General features: G+C 32.4%; 1 protein-coding gene across 2 annotated transcripts in view; it reads right to left on the bottom strand.

The window, feature by feature from the left end:
* The window catches only part of SNTG2 (syntrophin gamma 2), a 640,226-nt gene that overhangs the window by 432,301 nt on the left and 183,803 nt on the right, over positions 1-24,122 (bottom strand). Inside the window, exon 2 of one of the 2 annotated variants that reach the window (XM_051976027.1) lies at positions 6,204-6,341. In XM_051976027.1, coding sequence (XP_051831987.1) covers positions 6,204-6,341 — 138 coding nt within the window. Of the gene's footprint in view, positions 1-6,203; positions 6,342-24,122 lie in introns of those variants that run through there. The other variant, XM_051976028.1, reaches the window with a different exon arrangement.

The following is a 24,122-nucleotide window of genomic DNA, read 5'->3' as shown; positions in this document are numbered from 1 at the left end:
TGTTGCCAAAGTTATGAACTGTTTCAACAGTTCTGTAAAGCAATTTGGAACTAAGTCTAGAGAGCTATAAAACATTGCATACCTTTTGATCTAGCAATATCACTATTAGGTCTGTATCCCAAAAGAATGAATACTATTATGCTATAAGAAATAATGAGCAGGATTCTCAGAAAAATCTGGAAAGACTTCTATGTACAAAAGTGAAAATGTACGATGTACAAACTAATAGCAATATTGTAAGATTTTCAGCTTTGAAGGACTTAACTATTTTCAGAAATAAAATAATCCAAGACAACTCTGAAGAACTTATGATGAAAAAATGCTATCCATACATAGAGAAAGAATTGATGGGTGGGACCAAGATGGCAAAGTAAGCATAGGAACTCACCAACCTTTCCCTCAAACTGCTCCAAATTTCCAAAAAGATAGAGTAGAACATTTTCCATCCAAAGACAACTTAGAAGGTCAGCAGGAAGGTTCTATGACAACAGGATGGGGAGTCTAAAAGGTACAATGCAGGCCATGCAAGTGCATTCCCATTCCTGGTTCCAGCCCAGCTCTGGCCCTGAACCAGCAAAGTAAGAATGGATCCAAGGACCTCTGATTCAGTAACAGTACTGGTGGCTTCCTAATCTCTCAGCTCAGAGACACCAAAGAAGGTAAACAGAAAAGGTCAAAGTGAGAGGCTAGCATGCAGTTCTGGAGCAGGCAGTCCTAGCACAGCCCCAGCCCAAATCCTGGTCATGAGCCAGCAAAATAGGAATTGGGGTATGCACCTCTGAATCAGCAACAGCACTAGAGGTTTCTAGACCTCTCAGCTCAGAGATATATAAGTCTACTTGCAAGGCTGGCAGAAAAGATTTGTCAGGAGGGTGAGGGGGCTTTGGGGAAGGCCCTTGGCAACTTCTACAATAAAGGATCAGAGGGCCTAGAATATCATATTCCAGAAAGCAAAGGACCTGGGGTTACAACCAAGAGTTAACTACCCAGCAAGAATGAACATCACCTTTTAGGGAAGGTGATGGATCTTTAATGAAGCTAAAGACTTTCAATCATTCCTATTGAACAAACCAGAACTAAACAGATAATTTAATCTTCAAACAGGATTCAAGAAAAGCTTATAAAGGTAAACAGGGGGGAATGTATATTATTTAAAGGTTAAACTGTTTACATCCTTAGATAGAAAACTATATCTCTTACTCTTGAGAACATATTAGTTATTGGCACAGACAGAGGGGTACATCATATGAGCAGAGGATGTGGTTGTGAATGGACTCTGATGTGATGATATCAAAGAAAAATACATTAAGGGATGAAAAAAATGACTGTACTGGGAGAACAGGAAAGGGGGGAAATAATGGGACAAATTACATCACAAGAAGAGGCATAAAAGACCTATTACATCCTGGGAAAGAAAAAGGGAATGATATTGTCTGAAGCTAGAACTCATCAGTTTTGGCTCTGTTAAAAGGAATTTTTCCTCATAAGAGGAGATAACAATAACTCAGTTGGATATAGAAATTTATCTAACCCTATAAAGAATAAGGACAGAAAGAGGAAAGAAAAAGGAGGGGGTAGATAGAAAGAAGGGCAGAAACACTTAGAAAAAAGATAAGAGAAGCTGCAAGGGCTGATAGAAGATAATGTAGTGGGTGAGGAGGTCAAAAACAAAACAAAATACTACTAAGTAGGTGAAAAGAAAGAACAAAAGTACAAATAAGGGAGAAAATGGGAGGGAAGGAAATACAGAGCTGGAAATCTTTTTTTTTTTTTCCCTAAGGCAATTGGGATTAAGTAACTTGCCCAGGGTCACACAACTGGGGAGTGTTAAGTATCTGAATTCATATTTGAACTGCCCTAGAACTAATAATCAGAACTTGAATGTGAATGGGGTGAATTCTCCCCTAAAGCAGAAGTAAATAGCAGAGTGGATTAAAAAAACAGAATCCTACAATATGCATTTATAACAAACACATTTGATGTAGAAAGAACACATACAGAGTAAAAAATAAAAGGCTGGGGCAGAACTTATTATGCTTCAGCTGAAGCAAAAAAAGCAGGAGTAACAATTCTGATCTCAGATACTATAAAATTAAAATTGATCTAATTAAAAAAGATAAAGAAGGAAACTATATCTTGATATATAGAGATATATATGTTATATATACAATGAAACATTAATGATACTAAATGTATATTTGCCAAATGGTAGAGCATCCAAATTCTTAGAAAATATATGAAGCCCATCAAACAAACAAACAAACAAACAAAAAAAAACAGATAGCAAAACTATATTAATGGAGCACTACAAATGTTTGTAGCAACTTTTTTTTGTGGTAGGAAAGAATTGGAAAATGAGTAGATGCTCATCAACTAGGGAACAGCTGAATAAGTTGTGGCATATGAAGGTATTGGAATATTATTGTTCTATAAAAAAATTATGAACAAGCTGATTTTAGAAGGGTCTGGAAATTGAGGGAATGCCTTTTAATTGGGGAACAGTTGAATGAATTGTGATATGTGCTTATAATGACATATTATTGTTCTATGGGAATTGATGAGTAGGATGCCCTCCAAAAAACATAAAAAGAATCCTAATAAGAATTAGCCAGATTTAATTAGCTTTTGCAGAAACTATTTAGCAAGCATGTATAGAAAGGATAGTTGTTAGAGGAAAAAAGACAAAGCAAAACACTTTGTTTTCCACAAACCTGGGATAATGCTTTCTCCTTGCTCATATAACTTATGTATCTTTTGGACCATAATCTTAAAGTAGAAAGGATAGTGAGATACACTGTGGAGATCATATGTATCAGAAGGATACTTCATATTCCTGGTTACTAGGAGTTATCTTCTCCCTTTGTGGAGTAAAAAGTTGCCCTTAGATGCAGCTTTCTGTGGATTTCCAGTATCAATATCTTTCTAGATTTCAGGAATGACATTTCTCATGGCTCCTCAAGATAACAATTCCTAATATTATCTTTTTTCAGTGTACATAATTTTTTTTTTTTTTTTTTTGGTGTATCTTTTAGAACCTAATGCTGATGTGGTTGTTAGTCACTGCTGTTGCAGGGACTCTCTGCTACTGTGAAAATACATCACATTCTTTCTATGTCTTCTCTCTCTCTCTCTCTCTCTCTCTCTCTCTCTCTCTGTGTGTGTGTGTGTGTGTGTGTGTGTGTGTTTTTCTGTGTTTCTCTGTCTGTCTCTGTCTCTATTCCTTTTTCTGTCCTGTTTCTGTCTCTTTATCTTCTCATTCTCTCTGACTTTGTCTGTCTCTGTTTTTCTCTCTCTCTTCTCTCTCCTTCTCTCTTTCTCTTTCTGTCTGCCTCTCTCTGTCTCTTTCTACCTCTCTCTGTCTCAGTCTGTCTTTGTCTGTCTCCCTTTTTTCTTTCTCTTTCCATTTTTCTAAGAAAACAAAACAGAGACCAAGGCAGATAGTTCAAGAACCTTCAGATTACATATGATGAAAATGAAATCCAGTGATTGAATAAAAAGTTTTAAAAAAAGTAGATTCTAGAACTGATATTTGAATTGAAATAATCTGATTACAAAATCTACTATCTCCACTGAACTATATCGACTTATTAAGAAAAACAAAACAAAATAAAAACCACAAAATAGTCATTTTAGAATACTACCAGGAATATTTAATCTGCTTATACGAAAACTTCTAACTACCTAGTAATAAAGATTAGCTTTCTGACAAAAATGATAATAAAAAAACTAATTAACAAGGTTGATGCATCATTGACATTGCTTTTTATGTTTTTTTAGTTAAATAAAAACAATTATTTCCCATGTTTTGGAATCCTGATTTAAAATAAAATAACAAAAACAACAAAAAAAGAAAACAGGTTTAATACTCAAATAGCCTGAACAAAGAATTCAATACAGGTTCACATGCAGCAAAACTCATAGTATTTGAAGTTAAAATTATCTAAATTTTAGTAATTGTTTATAACCCAAAGGAAGTATGGAGTGTGAATTAGAATGATGAGACTACCTACCAGGATTAATATCACTTATTGGGACCCAACATGTAAATATATGAAAAATCTGCAAGGTTGGAAATATTTGCTAAAAACAAGTAAGCTAATAATTATTTTAATTTAATCTCTGAGAAATGCTGGTGCAGGGGATGAGCTTGCTGAACTCAGTTGTTGAGCATACCAACAGATCAGAATATTCTGTGCTGGCTAGATCTGTTGTTACATAGAGAGAGTGGGAGGAGAGGTTAGAGGGTGGAGTAAAACAAGCCAGGGTGACTCCTGTGAGAGGAGAGAGGTGAAGATTCCTGGGCCATTTGTCTTATTTTCGACCAAGAATAAAGATCAAGGATTTTTGCTTATTCTGACTCCAGCTGATTCTAAAGTATCCAGAGTGTTAACTCGGTCTTCACAGAGGCCATTCACCATGAATTCTTTCTTCTCTTCCCTTCCTCATATATCACTTATATGCCTTCTGCCACTATTTCCTCCTTCAAAACTGTCACATGATGAAGTGGTTTTACTCCCTACCAAAACTAACTTCTTTACCTATTCAAGTGATTCCATTCCTTTTCCTCTCCACTAATGTAGTGATCTTGCTATCATCCTCACACTATCACTTTTTTATTTCTCCTATCCATGTGCTCCTTCTATGCTTCCTACAAACATACTTATATCCTTGCCATTCTCAAAACACCTCATTTGATCTTTCGATCCCTGCTATTACCACATATATCTTATTTTTGTAGCTACACTCTTCAAAAGGTTATCTATGATAGGATGCTTAATTTCTCTTCTTAAATCCTTACAATCTGGCTTAAATCCTCAATATTCCATTAAAATTTTCCTTGCCAAAGTTTCTAATGATGTATTAGTTGTGAAATCAAATGGTCTTTTCTCGATCACTATTCTCTTTAATCTCTGTAGCCTTCAATACTATGGATCTAGGACACTGTACTAGATATTCTCTTCTCCCTCAGTTTTTTGGACATCACTCACTCCTGGTGCCCTTTCAAATTATCTAAATAGTCCTCAGTATCCTTTCTTGGATTCTCATATAAAACATACCCTTAAGTGTAATTGGTATCCACCAAGGTTCTGTCCTAGGTAATCTTCTCTTCTCCCTCTATACTCCTTGATGATTATATCACCTCTCAGAGATTGAATTAACATCTCTATGTTGAAGATCCTGAAATCTACTAATCCTACCCAAATATTTCTGCTGATTTCTAATCTCACATCTTCAACTTCAAGACATCTCAAACTATATGTCTAATAGTCATCTTAAAATAAACATGTTCAAAATAGAACTTCTCTTTCTCCCTAAATTCTCCATTCTTCAGATAATCTTTGATCCAGTAATGCAGGCCTCCTTGCTATTCTATGCACAAGATTCTCAATGTCTTGGCTCTGGGCATTTTGTCTGGAAGTTTTCCATTCCTAGAATCCTCCCTCCTCTTCTCTGCCTACAGCCTTCCCTGGCGTCAAGTCCCAATGAATATTCCATCTTCTATTGGATGCTTTTTTCAAACTTTCCTGATTCTAGTGCTTTACAACTCATGTTTCTTACTTATTAAATATATAGTGTTTGTTTTTACATATACATTTGTTTGCCTTTTGATAGCTTCAGTCAACTGAGATATCCTTAACAGTAAAGATTTTTTGCCCTTTGTTGTATCCAAAGTGCTTAGCATAGTGTTCAGCACATAATAGTTGCTTTAAAAATATTTATTGACTAATAAATTTCTATAAATTTAAACTCAAATATATTAAATTTCTATTTATTTCTATTTTGAAGTAATATCTTACTTATAAAATCTCAAGATAAAAATTTTAAAAAACAGGAAAATATTTAGAGTACATAAAACAATAAATACATTTAAATACAAAACTTTTAAAAAGTTGTTTTCATAAGTAATAGCAAACTATCATTTAATGATAAGAAAAATTCAAATGATTAGGATATTGTAAGTAACAGGAAATATATTGCCCAAACATCTGTCTGTCTATCTGTCTCTGTCTCTGTCTCTGTCTCTCTCTCTATGTATCTATGTGTGTGTGTGTATATATATATATATATATGTGAAAATTACATTCCTTTCAACATTCATTGGCATACCTCAATTAAACAATATGAAGATGACCCTATGTTCTTGGAATATTCACACATACTGAAATATATCATTAGACACAAAGAAATAGAGAAGCACTTACATTTGCACTATGATTGCTTCCACTAACACAGATGACATCTTGTTTTTGGATTGTGAGTATCTCTTTTGTAAGTTTCAATCGGATGTCAAAAGCATTTTCTGACCCTTCATCATACAATAGTGCAATACCTGTTTTCGTCTGTAGAGACAAAGGCAAAATGGAAATAAAATAGTTTGTAATTAACAAATTTATTTTTAAAAATATATTTCATTGAAAATGTGCTGTAAACTTATGAGTATCCTCTTCTTAATGTTTTAAATTACACACAAAAAAATTTAAAAAAAAGAATAATAATTTGTTTTCACAAGATTTAAATAGAATTAGGGTTCCTAATAAAACTGGCTAATTAGCTTTGAAAACAATTCTCTGTATTATTAATGTATTATAATTAATGTAATTATTCAGGTAACTCAAGCCACAAACAACATTTTTCTGTTTTATTTTTGTTTTAACTTCAGCCTAGCTTTCTCCTTACTCCCTTATTCTTTTCTCTATGGAAAGTTGGCCTCAGAGTCAAGAACCTTGAGTTTAAATTCTGCCCTCTGATATATACTGACCATGTAACCCTTGACAAGCTACAGTATTTCTCTGTAATTCAGACAGATATGTTGCAGAGCACTAGCTAATAACCATCATCATCACTATCATCATTATTTATACAGTATTTTAAAGTTTATTAAAAACTTTATAAATGTTATTGAAGTAGATGCTATTACCCCCATTTTTAAATAAGAGAAAACTGGCAGAGCAAGGTGATTTGGTTTGTCCAATGCCATCAGCCAATAAGTTTCTGAGATAGAATTTGAACTCAGATATTTCTGAAACAGGTTCCCATTGTAAAACTTAGGTGATAACTATTTGGAAAGGGAGATTCCTAAAATCACAGAAGATGACACATGTGACTTCAAGAAATTTTGTCATCATAAGATAAAGTTTACTTAGACAGAAGATATATGACTGAGAATATTTTGTTGGGATGATCTCAAAATAAAAATGTAAGACTGAGAATGATGGATATGTTGGAGAATGGAAAACAAAAAAGAAAGTTGTGGAAATAATTTTTAAATTTTATAATGGGGGATGAATTGGGGAACAGTTAATGCTTGAGCCACTACAAATTCCCCCTCACAGGACATGTGACTTCTTCCCCATTAACTGAGATTTTCACTGAGGTCACTGATACACTTGAACTATTTTAAAATTAATTCAGGAAATAAAGAAGAAATGTCAGATTCTATTGAACAGAGTGCTGAATTTGAATCTGGAATTTTTCCCCAGAATCTATATTAACTCAGAAAATTACATGGAAATATAACATTTCATACTTGTTCTTGTGGGAAATAATATCACTATAATTTTAAAAGTGGACTAAGCATTGTAGTCTAGTAGATAGTCTCCTAGGTTTAGACTCAGGCCAAACTGAGTTCAAATCCCTCTTCTTAGATGTGTAAGTCCCTTTACTTCTGTGTGCCATTGACAATTCTCTCCCGTTTATACATTAAATTATTTTAAACAGATTGTATTATGCATATAAGTAGAGGATGCTCCACTATCAGGTATGGTTCACATAATTTTTGCATTTTAGGACCACAAAAATATTCATTTCATGCATATAATTTCTAAAACAGTTATTTCACCTATTTATAAAAGCAATATATTTAGAATCAGAGCTTATCTACTGTGCAGATCATTATGTTCAATTTTATGGGCAACCTATGAATTTATCCATCCATTTACTTATCTATCTATCTATCATCTGTTATCTACTTACCTAACTACCTATAGCTAATAAACACTGTGAATGGACAAAAAATTGAGCTTAGAATATAATATGAGGAATATAAAAGTAGGCTGTTTCATCTTTTACATTTTGGCTAGAGGGAAGAGGAATAAATGGACCTAAGTTGTCCCTGTAATAAAAAAGTCCACACATTATACATTAATATTTTTCTGGTGATATTTCATAGGTGTGAATAATAGAAAGCAACAATCTCCAAATAATTAAACTTGAAAATCATTAAAGGAGCAAAAGGGAGGTTATGTAGTAGATTTCAACAGTCTACAGTTTAATGCAATAAATAATCTGTCAGGAAAAAAATGGTGTAAATGAAAGCACCATCAGGGAAATGTATGAAAGAGATTTAAAAATATGTGGGCAATGGATTTTTGTTAATGACTAAGCTGTGTGTTCATCCAACCAATTAAAAAAAAAATGAGGATCTCACTCTCTTATTTGGACTCATTAAGTACCTTTAATTTCTAGGGTTCCATTGAAAAGACCACTTAAAATATAGTTACTAATTGAAATCCCTACTTTCAAAGAAAATATTAAGTATCTCTGACTCTGCTCTTTATTTATTTTTTTGTTGTTGTTGTTGTTTTTGCTTGCTAATCCCATCAATTCTGTATTCACCTCTAGTAATGTCCTCCAGATAGAAAAGTAAACATTTTCAGGAAAGTAGAACTCAATTGACAAGATCTTAATCACTTTTTATGACCATAGCTAAAAGGCTAAAAGAATATAATCTCATGATTGAGATTCATTTACTAAGAAACTGAAAATATTTTACTCTATGTCAGATATCTCTTTATAATTCTTTTTAACTCATCACATAATTCATGGAAAATTACTTCAAGAAAATTACAGAATGGATTTATATGTACAAAAAATATCTACATCAGGTCTCTTCTGAAGATAAAAAAAAATGGAAATTGAGGTAATGCCCATCAGTTGGGCTCAATACTGTAGTGTGTATTTATGATGGAATATTATTATTATTATATAGGACATGATGCATAGAATGCTCTCAGGAATAAAAACAAATCTGGAAAGTGCTCCATAAACTCAAGAAAAGTGAAACGTACTATATACAAAATAATAGCAATGTTCTGGGATGACCAGGTGGGAAAGATTGCTGTTTTCAGGATTGCGATCATCCACAACTACTCTGAAGAATTTATGATGAAAAATCCTATCAATACCCAGAGAAGGAACTGATTGTGTCTGAATACAGAATGAAGCAATCTCTCTTTCTGTCTCTATTTCTCTCTCTCTTTTAAACTTAATATTTCTTAGTAGTATTTATTTTCATTAAAGTGGAAGATGTAGTTTTTCACAACTTGACTTTTATGGAAATGTTTTGCATAACTTTACAAATGGTTTATTAATTGTGGGTAGGGATAAGGAAGAGAACTTAAAACTTAAAAAAAATACAAAAAAATTGTTTTGAATATAACTGGGGGAAATATTAAATAAATAAAAAGAAAAAGAAAATGATAGAATGAAGTAGAAAATTAGAGGTCACTTTACTTTGCTCTCATATTTTACAGATAAAGAAACCAAGATGTCATGTCACAGAGTAATGGTCCTTTTAGGTCTCTTCTGCCTCTGAGGTTATGATACTATGATTTGGAATATTGTGTTCAGTTTTCAGGCCTGTTTTTTTGGGAAGAATAGTGATAAACTAGAAAGTGTCTGAAAGGGAGCAACTAGGATAGTCAAGGGTGTCAAGATCATGCCAAATGACAGATGGAAGAAGAATGAATATTTAGCCTGAAGAAGACTTAGAATGGATTTGATATCTATCTTAAACTATGAAAAACATGGTTATGATGAAGAGGGATTAGAGTTGTTCCATTCAGTGCCAGCAGAACATAATTAAGATTAATGATAATAACTGCAAAAAAAATCAATCTTGATATCTGGAAAACTCTCAACATTAATTGCTATACAAAAGTGGAATAGTTTGCCTTGGATAGGTCACTGAGCAAAGGCTGAAGGATTTCTTAGGTATGTTGGAGAGAAGTCTTTTTTGCCTCCTAAAATTAGAACTGTGTAAATGGAAGTTAATAACTCCATGAGACATCAAGAATCAGTCAAACAAAACAAAACAAAACAAAACAAAAAAAAAAAAAGAAAGAAAGAAAGAAAGAAAATAGAAGAAAATGTAAAATATCTACCTCATTTGAAATACAACTGACTTGGAAAATAGATTCATAAGAAACAATCTAAGAATTATTGTTATATATGAAAACAGTGATGAAAAAAGGAGCCTACACATCATCTTTCAGGAAATCATCAATAAATACTGCCCTAATGTTCTAGAACCAGAGGGTAGAAGAGCCATTGACAGAATTCACTGATCACGTCATGAAAGAGACCCCAAAATGAAAATTTCAGGGAATATCAGAGCTAAATTTCAGAATTATCAGATTAAAGAGAAAATATTGCAAGCAGCCAGAAAACAAACAAACAAACAAACAAACAAACAAACAAACAAAAAACAATTCAAATGTTGAGGAATTGGAATCAGGATTACTCAGGATTTAGCAGCTTCCACTTTAAAGGATTCAAGGGACTATACTATAATATTCCAAAGGGCAGGATTGCAGCCAAGAATCAACTATCCAGCAAAATTAATCCTAGTCTTTCAGGGGAAAAAATGGACATTCAATGAAAGAGGTGAATTTCATTTATTTCTGATGAAAAGACTAGAGCTAAACAGAAAATTTGATCTTTATATACAGAACTGAAGAGAAGTATAAAAAAGCAAAAAGGAAAGGCAAATAAACTATGTTTCTTTTAAACGTTAAAAAAGTTCACATCTCTATATAGGAAGATTATATGTTTAACTTTTGAGAATTACATCTTTGCTAGGGCTATACTTAGAGGGTGAAGATATAAATTGATATAATATTATTATGATGGCATAAAAAAGAAATTAGAAGTGGAAAAGAGGAAAGAGGAGATAAAATGGGGTAAATTACATCTCATAAAGAGGGGAAAAGACATATTATAATTGAAGGAAAAAAGGGATGAGGATGTGAATCTTATTCTCATCGAATTTGGCAAAAAGTGAGGATATTACATATATTTAGTTTCATAAAGAAATTTGAATCACTCTATAGCAAATAGGAGAGGAAAGGGAAAGGAAGAGGGAAGGCTAATAGAAGGGAGAACAGAAGTAAAAAGGGAAAGGGATAAGATAGGAGGATGGGCTATAAAAGGGGAAGACTTTCATGAAGATAGTGGTCAGAAGCAAAATACTGGGGAAAAGGGAAAGGGAAAAAGAAAAGAGAAAAGTATAATGGGGGAAAACAAGATGGTTCATCTCATTGTTGAAGAGGGCCATGTCCATCAGAATTGATCATCATATAGTATTATTGTTGAAGTATATAATGATCTCCTGGTCCTGCTCATTTCACTCAGCATCACTTCATGTAAATCTCTCCAGGCCTTTCTGAAATCATCCTGCTGATCATTTCTTACAGAGCAATAATATTCCATAATATTCATATGCCACAATTTATTCAGCCATTCTCCAATTGATGGGCATCGACTTAGTTTCCAGTTTTTGGCCACTACAAAGAGGGCTGCCATAAACATTCTTGTGCGTACAGGTCCTAAAAGAACACATTTAAAGCAGAGTAATATGTACAAAGAAAAGGTAAATAGCTGAATCAGAATCTATTAAGCTTCAGCTGAAGTTAAAAAACAAAAAAACAAACAAACAAACAAAAAAACAGGTAGCAATTCTGATTTCAGATCAAGCAAAAGCAAAAATCTAATTTAAAAAGATCTAACTAAAAAAAAATAAAGATAAGGAAGGAAACTACATCTTGCTAAAGGACACCATAGATAATGAAGTAATATCAATATTAAACATATATATATCAAGTGGTATGCATCCATCTTCCTAGAGGATATGTTAAGAGAGCTGCAAGAGGAATTTGACAACAAAGCTATACTAGTGGGGGATTTCAATCTTGCTCTATCAGAACTAGATAAATTGAACCAAAATATAAATAAGAAAGAAGGTAAGGAGGTAAAAGGAATTTTAGATAAGTTAGGTATGGTGAAACTTGGGAGAAAATTGAATAGAGACAAAAAAGAATATACTTTTTTCCTGGCAGCACCTAGAACCTATACAAAAATTGACCATGTATTAGGGCATGAAAACCTAAAAATCAAATGCAGAAAGGCAAAAATAGTAAATGCATCTGTTTTTTCAGATTACAGTGCAATAAAATTACATGTAATAAAAAAAGACCAATGAAAAATAGACCAAAAAATTAATTGAAAATTATATAATCTAATCCTAAAGAATGAGAGGGTGAAAAAACAAACCTTAGACACATTCAATAATTTCATCCAAGAGAATGATAATAATGAGACAATATACCAAAATTTATGGGAAGCAGCCAAAGTAGTTCTTAGGGTTATAGATCTCTAAATGCTTATTTGCATAAAATAGACAAAGAGAAGATCAATGAATTGGGCATGCAACTAAAAAATGTAGAAAAAAAGAACTACTTAAAACCTGCCAATTAAATGGCAAACATGACATTCTGAAAATAAAAGAGGAGATTAATAAAATTGACTCAAGATTCTGACATAAAATCCAGTGGTCTGCCTCTTTCAATGAAAAGATAACAATTAGAAAGTTTTTAAAAATCTGGGCATAAATGAAGAGCAAATAGCCCCTATCCTTCAGATAGTTCACACAGCAAAAAAGAAACTGCTTTTATGTGGAGTATTTTAATTTTAAAAAGTAAGATTTTCCTTTTACCAAAAAAAGTGGCCCCTTTGGGGAAAAGGATAAAAAGTACCAGAATTTATTTTACCACTGGTAAACAACATATATTGAATTTTATTTTTTTAATAATACCATATGTGTGTGTGTTTATGTATATTTTTATACATAGAGAGACATATGTTTCTCTGTGTATATAATTTTGCCATTGAGATGTTTTGTTATGAAATTTAAGCCAGCATACCATTCAAATCACAATTAGAGGTAAGACTATCATGGTAATTATTTATCTACAAATGCTTTAAAACTGAATAACAAAATAACAGAAAGCCATATCTTCCCCACAAAGAATATCAAAATCACTGTCACATGCACAAATCTCAACTCAGTCATACAACATGGGGCACTTAAGTAATGACTATAGATGAGGGGGAAAAATTCATACCCCTTTCTCCTCATTTTTTAGAATCAAGGACAAAGAACAAATAGATATTTTTCACAATCTTACTTCAAATGTACACTTTTGCTTCATGTATTTTTTTCAAAGTAGAAAGATAACACTAAATAATTTTTAAAAATAAATCATTTAAAAGCATTAGCTTTTATTTTCATTCACAGATTTGAATTTTATGTTTTTTAGTATCAAAAAATATATAAGTAAATGTACTACATGATAACATTACTTTTACTCATGACTTAAAAGGAAAGAATGGTTACATTTATTAACCTCTCAATACCAAAACAGAGATAATTTTCTGCAAACTGTAACATTAATAAAATGGAACAAAACATTTTTGTTCAGCTATTTTAATCCACCATAAATAAAACACATAAAATAAGTATCAAGGTAACTAATTACTTAAGTACCTAAAAGTCTATTTGACTCAATATCTACATGTCTGTGATTAAACATCTAAATACCATTTTTTTCTAAATATCTAAGTACCTAATAAATAATTAATAATAACAATTATTTAATTGTATAAATTGTATAAAACACAAGCATCAAATTAACAAAAGCCAATTGAAAGCACCTAAGTGCATGTTTGCCAGGGCAACTAATTGAATAAATTCCTACATGTCTAAGGGAAAAAGTAATTAATCATCTAAGTACATACTTAATTAAATATGTATCATAACATGTGACTGTCAAAGGATATGATCACTTCAGCAATAGCATACCTGTATTATTGCCTAATTACCTAAGTAACTAATTATAAGTATCTAGGTACTCAAGTGCCTAAGTAAATGATTAACAAATTATATAATTACTCAAAATCAAATTATCTGATTAGCTGATGACAAGTACATAATTAGTTGATTTCTTGGTTGCTAAGCATATGAACTCCTAATTATATTTTAAGATAATTTTCAAGAATAAAAATTAAGTATGTTAAATCTGGTTTAATTGGGTTCACTCAGGTATATATCGATTTATCCAGTTTAGACCAGTTTAGATTGATTGAAAGTGGTTCAGTCTGATTCAGACTAGTTTCAATAGATTTACAAGTTGCTGAAGTTCAGACTAGTCCAACTGGTTAAAGACAGGGCAAAGTTAAATAAATAGCTACTAATTAACTATTCTTATTATTGTTTGTCCTTGATTCTCCATAACCTTAATATCAGCAACGTGTTAAAAATAAAATGGCATAAAATTGAGGGAAGGAGGACTGTGCAAAGTCATCAGCCTTATTTTCTCTTTCAGAGTCATCTGGATCCAATGACCAGATACAGATCATGATCACTAAGATAGCTTTGGAGACAGTAGGAGACCTTGGTCTTTTTAAGCTAAAATCCTTAGTAGGTCTCAGTTTGACTTAAGCAGCGCTCATTCAATGATTAACAATAAGTGAGAAAGAAATGATGCAAAGATTGATCTTTTTTTTAATCTAGTCAAAAAAGAAATCAATTTCTATTTATACTTATTCTGAGGCTATCAGGGCCCAAATTTCAAATGAGAATTGACCTGGAACTTTTTTTTTTTTTTTTTTTTGTCAATAAGAGCCAGATTGATCTGGATTTATGGCATGATTTTATAGAAGGAAATCTAAACTGTGAACCTCAAGTTATCTTGCACAGTTCCAGAGATCAAAATTTACATTCATGTGGGCAGAGCATCACTGGATAGGAAGGGAAAGAAGGAAAGAAAGGAAGGAAGTAATTGAGAAAAGAAGGAAGGAAGGAGAAAAAGAAGAAAAGAAAGAAGAAATGAAGAAAAAAGGAAACAAAGGAAGAACACAAATAAAGAAAGAAAGAAAGAAATTTATGTAGCCTGATCTTCAGTGGAGCAACTCCTGATCATAGTAGTTATTTGTCCTTTGTTCTCCAAAATGTTGATGACATCTGAAAGGTGATGCGATTAGTAAATATTTAATTATCTAACTGAAAGTACCTAATAGCATAAATGCCTTTGCAATTAAATACCCCCCAAAAATATATTGCTTATTCACCTAAGTGCCTAAATGAAAAGCATGTAGATAATTAATGACATTTGTGCTAATTAAACAAATATCTAATATTGAAGGATGTGGCTACCTAAGTACTTATATATTTAAGTACCTATATTCAAAATCAGTTCAAATAGGCTTAAAGTGAATTCATTCAATGTAGTTTATTAAACCTCAAATGAATTTAAACCAATAAAGTTGGTTTAATCTGGTTTAGACCTTTTGGGATAGATTCCATTAAGTTCAAACTAGTTTGAAAATTCAAACTACTTTAAACTAAGGCAATCCAGTTTAAACAGGTTCAGCAGTATCATGCCAGTACAAGACATTCCAAAAACAGATACAGAGTTACTATTTATATATTCATTACTTAATTTCAAGTACCTAATTTCTATGTGCATAATTAGCCAAGTCCCTAATTACCTATATTATTTTGATTGGTTTTTTTTTTTTTTTTTTTGTGATTTATGCTCTAAGAGGACCAAAATGAAACGATTATTTTGGAATTAATGTAAAGTGTGTCAGACTATGGCTGATCAGGTCACTGTAAGTTTAGAAGAATATAATAGGACAGGCATAGATATTTGGAGTGAATGAATGAATGAATATTTGGAGTGGAGATATCTCTAAATCTGTACATCTCACCATTTCATTTTAGATACTGTTCTGTTGTAGTTCTGCTTTGCTCAGAGAAGACAACTTCACTTTGGGTGCTACTGTCTCCTATATCTCACAACTGATTTCAGAGTTCTGCAGAGAGACCTTGTTTCTTCTGACATTGTTTCTTACATTGTTTCTTCTGAGCCCCATGTAAGCACTTGCCTTGTGTAAGCTCGCTCTAAAATAGTCTTTGAGGCAAACATACATTTGGCATTTGAACAACATGAACAACCTATCAGATTTGCATGCTCTGTAGTAGAATTTGAATAATCAGTAGTTCGACTCTGTAACAAAGGACCTTAATGTTTGATACCTTATTTTGCCAGCTCATCTTCAGACTCTCTCTAAGACAATTCAAATGGAAGTGATTCAGGATAATCTGGCATGTCATTAGTATATTATCCATGTTTCACAGGCATATAACAATGAGGTAAGCATAATGACTTTGTAGACTTTGAGTTCTATAGGCAGCCCATACTTCTTTCTCATACTTTTAGAGGCTTTGAAATTGTGGACATTGATCTCATCATCTATGTGTGCATCCCAAGGAAAAATACTGACAAGATAAATGAACTTAACCACAGCATTCGACATTTCTCTATTTGCTATAGTCAACAGTTCTATGTATGGATGGTACACTGCTGCCCAGTGGAAAAGTTCTGTTTTCTTAATTTTAATTATCAAGCCAAAATTAGCACAAGAGACAGAGAATCAATTCATATCTGTTACATCTCAGTCTCACTGACTGCATTGAGTGCAAAATCATTTGTGGGAGAAAAATCAGCTCTTCCTCCACTTTATTTTGGATTGTGGCCTTTTCAAGTTAAATAATTTTTCATTAGGGTGGAGGCTGATTTGAGCATTTCCATACTTGTTGAAAATATCTGAATATTTTGCTCAAAACATCATTCTAAAAAAGCATGCAAGGATACAGACCTGCTTTGCTCTGTTGATAACTAAGAAACATAAGAATATCAGCTGTTGGAATCCTTACTAACTGCTAAGTAATTAGAGTTGATCTAATCTTACAAGAAGATGTTTTGGGCAGAACCTGAAACAAGGTACTAAGTAGAACTACCCATAATCCCTCTCTCTGGAAGGAGCATAAATAGGCCAATGGGCCAGTCAGAGAGTTCTGGAGAGTGAAGACGCTACAAGTCGAGATTTCAGCAGAATGACATGAAGAGTTGGAGCTGGCTGGAGGCTGAAGAAAGCAGAGGCAGAGGCTGAAGGACCAGACCTTTGGATTTGGTGACATTCGGAGAGAGCTCTTGGAACCAAGCAGAGAGATAGGCCTCTAAGCTAATCGGGCTATATTGGGATAATAAAAGATCTGAACTTTTATCACCTGGCTGCGTTTTGAGAGGGATTATGGGTAGTTCTACTTAGTACCTTGTTTCAGGTTCTGCCCAAAACATCTTCTTGTAAGATTAGATCAACTCTAATTACTTAGCAGTTAGTAAGGATTCCAACAATCAGCCATTATTCAGAACCCATACAAGCATGCCATCTGAAACTGACATATAATATTGATGAACTTCTCCAGACAACCAAATTTTACCAAGATTTTCCACAAACCATTATGACAGACAGGATTAAATTTCTCTCAGGTAGGCAATCATCTTCCAGGTGAAGGAAGAGAATTGTGGGGGAAAAAATTTCCAGCGCTGAATAAGGGAGTGCCATCCATAACGATCACAGTATAACCTATTTCTTTTTTCTTTATAGATATGGACGGTAGAGGCATCTTTGAAGTTCTGGGGGATTACTTCCTCCTGCTGTGTTACACAGAAAATTTAATGTGGCCTTTGTAGGAAATTGCAAACCATCTATTATCTTTATCAAGTAAACGCCAAATGGGGTCAGAAAGAATTATAATGACTAAAAAGAACATAATTAATTGATTGTATAAGTATCTAAGAATCTTTTTTACTTAAGTACTCAAGTGACATTATTTAAATATTTAAGTACCTAACTGCCCAAAGGAAATAAGTCCCTAAGGACATAAATATCAAAGTACTTTAAGAAACTCTGTTCCTAGGCAGAGCCAAGATGGCAGAATAAACATAGGGACACAACTAAGCTCTCCCACAAATCACTCCGGTTAACTTTAAATAATGACTGTAAACAAATTTGAGAGCATCGGCACGCACAAAAAATGAATGATGTCCAATAAAAATTAATTTTATCTGTTAGGAGTATAAGAAACTATTGAGAATTAGCTATTCATGGGTAGCTAGATGGCAGCAGTGGATTAAGCAACACCCCTGAGGTCCGAAGGACCTGAATTCAAATCTGGCCTCAGACACTTAACATTTCCTAACTGTGCGACCCTGGGGAAGTCACTTAGTCCCATTTGCCTCAGGAAAAAAAAAAAAAAAAAGAATGAATTAGTTATTCATTAGAGAAATACTGACAAGCCTGAAATATTGAGCAGTGGTGGAATAAAAAACAAGTAAACAAAAATCCTTAGCTTGTGTTAACAGAAAGCAAGAGAAACATCTAAATATGAAAAACCAGCAACAGATATATGGAGCTTATGTACATTTCAACAGGTATACAAACCAACAGGTATACAAATATACTTAAGGAAAATAAGACTGCATTTATAAACTGTCATGCTGATTTTTCTGTGATTATTTTAGTCTCTACTCTATTGATTTTGATTCAATATTTATTGAAAGTTATGTGATATAGCTGAAAGGCATAGATTTAGAATCAAGATATCTATGTTCATGTCCTATCTACATTTATATTAGCTGTGACTAAGACTTCACACACATTTTAGCATTTGATTTGTGATTGCTATTGTCCTTTGATGTGCTCAAAAGTTTTATTTGTTTTTTAATATTAACATCATTCAACATAAATGACTGACTCTTTGTCTCTTTGTCTCTCTCCCTCTCTCTCTCTTTTCTTTCTCTACATAATATATATTATATATATATATATATATATATATATATATATATATATACACAAACAAACCCACACTTACATGCATATTTTATATATGTATATAAACACTGTATACATGTATAAAACATTTACATGTAGCTTAATAATTGAGATCTTCTTTTCCCATACTAAAATGTTTGAGTATTAAGAATTAGTCTCTCTCCACCAGAATCTGTTGGTATTCACTCATTGAAATTTAATGGAAAAACCTACCAACACATCCAAAAGGCTTTGATCTCTCACCTGAGATAATAAGTCAAGACCATTTTCTTTGCCTTCATCTTCTTATTTAGGAAAAGAACTCCATGGGAATATTCAGGACAATATGAATTCCTTTATTATTATGCATATCTATGCAGTTTTAATTGCTTCTCAGCACAGAAGGTTTCCACAATTATAACTACATAGAACACATACCACTAGGGATCAAAGATAAAGCTTTCCTTTCCCACTTTCCTCTCCTAGAGGAGGGAAATTTCTACTTCTGTTTTGTGTGTGTGTGTGTGTGTGTTCCAAATCCTCTCAAACAATTATTGATCCCAAATCTCAGAACATAGATCATAGGACCATTGAGATAGATTTGTACTTTGAAGACCATCTAGACCAACACCTTCATTTAACTGAATCAACAGCTGAAGAAACTGAGATTCAGTTAGATTTAACAATATGTTAATGGCCACACAGGTAGTAAGTGTTAAAGGTGACATTTGAACCTTGTTCTTCTTATCCAGTGCCAAGGTTCTTTCCTCAGTTACACAGATGTCTCACTAGGATAAGATTTAACAAACACATATTACATTTCCACTAATTATCATCTTGAAGCTTCCAAAAGTTGAAACATCCCTAGCACATATTGCTAATCAAGTATTCATTATGTTCTAGATATTATTCTAAACTCTAATAATTCAAAGACAATAGTAAAACACAGTTCTTGCTATTGAGATGTTTATATTTAAAGAGAGGAATAAACATACATTAAAAAAGGTATTTATGCAAACCAAGACAGAACATTAATGGCTATGCAAAGACTTTATGTAGACAGTGGTGCCCAGACTGAATATAGGAAAACAATGGCTTTCAAGAAGTGGAGGTAAAAAGAGAAGGTACTACACATATGAAGGAAAACTGAAACAAGGGCATATAAAGAAGTAATGCAATGCAATGTGTAAGAAAAAACAATCAATATGACTAGATCAGAGAGGTTTTGGAAGGAAGTAACATGTAAGATTACAAAGTTATGAAGGAATCAGGTTATTGAGTGCTTTAAACATTGAAAAGGGATTTTTATTTACTTCTAGAGGTAATAGGAAGACAGTGAATTTTGCTATGCGGAACAATGATGTGGGGAAATTTTCATTTTAGGAAAAATATATATTGGTAACTGTGTGGAGGATGACTTAGAGGGGAGAGAGAAACTTCAGGCTGGAAGATCCATTAAAAAGACACTGAAACATCTCAGGTGAAAATAATTTAGATTTGAACTAGAAGGCTAAAGGAGCTAAGAAGTTAAAAGTGAGGGAAAGACAGAACTCAGGAAAGAAGTTAAGAATATGGAAATGAAGTTAAATGAATATATTTGTGATAGACAAAATTTATGATAGACAAAAAATAAACTAGGAAGTCATATTTAAGGCAGTTATGCCACCACCTAAGTCCTCTAAAACTATTGCAAAGTAGAAACAAAAGGTAGTGGGAGATGGGGAAATGAGACTGAAGCTATTTGGTGTGTTAAAGTGAAAAGTCAGGTAGCTAGATGGCACAGTGGATAAAGTGCAAGACCTGAAGTCAGGAAGACTCATCTTTTTGAGTTTAAATCTGACCTCAGACTATATAACGTTGGGCACATCACTTAACCCCATTTTCCTCAGTTTCCCATCTGTAAATTGATATGGGGAATGAAATGGCAAACCATTCTAGTATCTTTACCAAAACAGCCCCAAATGGGGTTACAGAATCAGACACTACTGAAAGGACTAAACAACAATAAAAACAAAAGTAGGAAAAGGAAATAGTTCCCAATGCATGGCCTCAGCTTTAGTTACCTGAAATGATTAAATTAGCACCTTCTCTCATCTATTTTGTTTCTTTATTCTTAGCCAGCACACATCCTATCTGTTTCTTTGTTACCCTTTACCTTGCTATTTCCTAAATTTACTCAGTAACCTTGTTTTTCTCCTAATGTTCCCCTCTTGGTAAACACCATTTTTAAGGTAAATCAATCCACATATGTAGAAAATTTAAACTACTGAAAAGAAAGGTTCTAGTTAAGAAAACCTAGAATCTATACTACAGCTAAGACTTTATTTTCAAAGGCTATTTATATCCAATTCCTTCATCTTATGTGTTAAGAGACTGGAATACCCAATAAGTGAAGCAATTTTCCCCAAAACAAGCAAATCAATGTGACAAAGACAGATTTACTATTTGGGTCTCATGACTCCGAATCATGGCACAAATAGATTTGTGGTTATCTTCTCTGTTACATAATAGATAGCAAAAAAAAAAAAATATTGAATTTTAAATACATTTGTTTTTTATTTTCCTATTTCCCAAGGTAAAGCTATTCTTGACCCATGTACTCAGCCCCAAGGGAAAGTATTAATAAAGAAAAATATTACTTTATTGATATGCTTCATCATAATAAAACAAACTAAGAGAAAAATATAACTTAAATAGTTAAAAAATACTATTTTTTCAATTGTGAATGATAACCTTGTGAAAAATTGTTCCAATTTCATATTCTCTTTTTAATTAATAACAATTTCACATTATCTCACTGGAAAAAAATAAAAAGCAAAGAACTGCCTTTGCAGATGTTACATCTACCATTAGCTTAAAAAGAAAACCCAAACAATTATCTGAAAAAAAAAGTATTCTAACATGTCATGATGAAGAAGAGAAGAATATATTTTTTCAGACACAATAAATCTCTTTTAATGAACAAAACAGGAAGAAGCTGAATACCTATCATAGAAGGAAAGTCAAACTTCATTTTATAAAAATCATCCAATTAAGAATATGGTCTTTTTATAGATTTAAAAATATATTATTTGTATGACAATAGTGGCGGAAAAGAGACCAAGACAAATGAGAATATATTTAAATTTTTAAGTTTTTTTTTTAAATTAGATAATTTTTACTTTTTTATCACAAAATAAAATCAATATGTCAAAATTTTGCACGATGTTTATATAGACTCACAAAACTTGATGAAAAATAGATAATTATGAGTTAACATTTGAATTCACACTGAATTATTAAGGCAACAGCCTTAATATGCAAAGGTTACTAAAAGTCTTCATTTATTTTAAAATTCTTAATACTTGAGCAACAGTCCATTAATTTATTAACAATAAGATTGTGCTCAATTTAAAAATAGATTGTGCAATTACTGAAAATAAAATAAATTGTCTAATATGTCTGTGAAAATATAAAAAATATAAAAACAACTGATGAGGTCACAAAAAGACTCTTTAAAATATTAAAGCTTAAATTTATAAGAAGACTTTGTGGACATTCAGTTTACACTTTTATATTAGAACTCTTCCATATACTCAGCATCTTCTTGTGCTCAATGAAACTTGACTTCTTTGAGAACATACTGTATCTATCCTTAACAAAACTTTCCAGTACTAATCAAACTTTCTCTCAAACTAATCTCTTTGGGGGGAAAAGGGAAGAAAGAGGGGAAAGAGAAAGGGAGAATTGAAGGGGAGGGAGAAGGGGAAGGGGAAGGGAAAGGAGAAGGAGAATGGGAAAGGGGAAAGACAAGGGCAAGGGGAAGAGGAAGAGGGAAGGGGAAGAGAAAAAAGGAAGGGAAAGGGGAAAAAGGAAGAGGAAGGGAAAGATGAAGAGGAAAGGGAAAGGAAAAGGGAAGCGGAAGGGGAAAGGGGAAATGAAGGATATCCCTGGCTCTAAAAGAAATTTATAATTTAATAATAGAAGACAATACTCAAAATGAAGACATTCTCAATGGACAATAGCATAGTAGTTGCATCAGAAAATCTTTAAAGTAGCGCAGTTAGATGAGCAATACAATGTATTAAGCTGATCTCTATCTTTCTTTCTTTTCTTTTCTTTTCTTTTCTTTTCTTTTCTTTTCTTTTCTTTTCTTTTCTTTTCTTTTCTTTTCTTTTCCTAATGGCTCCATTAATCATATGGACAGAGAGTGATGAAGTAGAATAGGTTGATCAAATCTTGCAAGATGAGGATATCCCAATAATGAACTTCCTAGAGCATGATGTAAACATCAGTGAAGTTCACTCAACTGTCATATTATTATACTTCTCTATCTTCTCTCTCCTACACACAGAGAAAGTCAAATACTTGATCTTGTTATCATCCACAAGTATTCCCCTTCTTCATCCAAGAACTCTAAAATATCTTTATTGATGACAATTTTATTTTAGTAGTAATAATATTTGAAGTAATTATTATAATTTTTAATGTTTGTTTATAATAGTACTGTTTTTTGCATGACATTCTCCTTAATTATGCTCACCACATTCTTCTAAGTTTATAAGTTAACCATAGTGTTCATTTCTAAAATATCATAATAATATGCATACCTATTCTGGTTCTATTCATTTAACTCTGTTTCAGTTCCTGTAAGTTTTTCCATGTCACTTAAAAATCATTTATAAATTTAATTTTTCCAGTTGATAAGTATATTTTCCACGAAGTGATCTTTTTATCTAAATCATGTGTCTATATGGACCGTGATACACTAGAAATGAAGGGTAAAACAATAGGGGTAGCAGTCCTGATTTCAGTCAAAGGAAATACAAAAATATATCTAACTAAAAGATATAAAGAAGAAAAGTATATCCTGTTAAAAGGAACCATACACAATGAAGTAATATCAAAACTTAACATCTGTGCAGCAAGTTTTACAATATACAAGTTCATGGAGAAGTTAAGTCAAGTTACAGAAAGAAAGTCAGCAAAACTACACTATTGGGAGACCTCAACTTCCCACTCGCAATATCAGGTAAATCTAACCACAAAATAAACAAGAAAGAAGTTAAAGAGATGAATATAATCGTTGAAAACTTAGATATGATAAACCTTTGGAGAAAACTGAATGGAGATAAAAAGGAAAACACCCTTTTTTTTCCCCTTAATGGTGACATTGCAAAGATACAAAAGTTGATTCTATATCAGGACATAAAAACCTCATATTAAAATGCAAAAAAATCAGAAATATTAAATGTATCCTTTTCAGATGCAGATGTAAGAAAAATTACATGCAATTAAGGACCATGGAAAGATTGACTAAAAACTTATTGAAAATAAAATAATTTGATACTAAAGAATGAGTG

The sequence above is a fragment of the Antechinus flavipes genome, chromosome 2 (assembly GCF_016432865.1).
Source record: "Antechinus flavipes isolate AdamAnt ecotype Samford, QLD, Australia chromosome 2, AdamAnt_v2, whole genome shotgun sequence".
Taxonomy (NCBI): domain Eukaryota; kingdom Metazoa; phylum Chordata; class Mammalia; order Dasyuromorphia; family Dasyuridae; genus Antechinus; species Antechinus flavipes.
The sequence above is the reverse complement of the archived record's forward strand: the minus strand, read 5'-3'. Positions and strand labels throughout refer to the sequence as shown.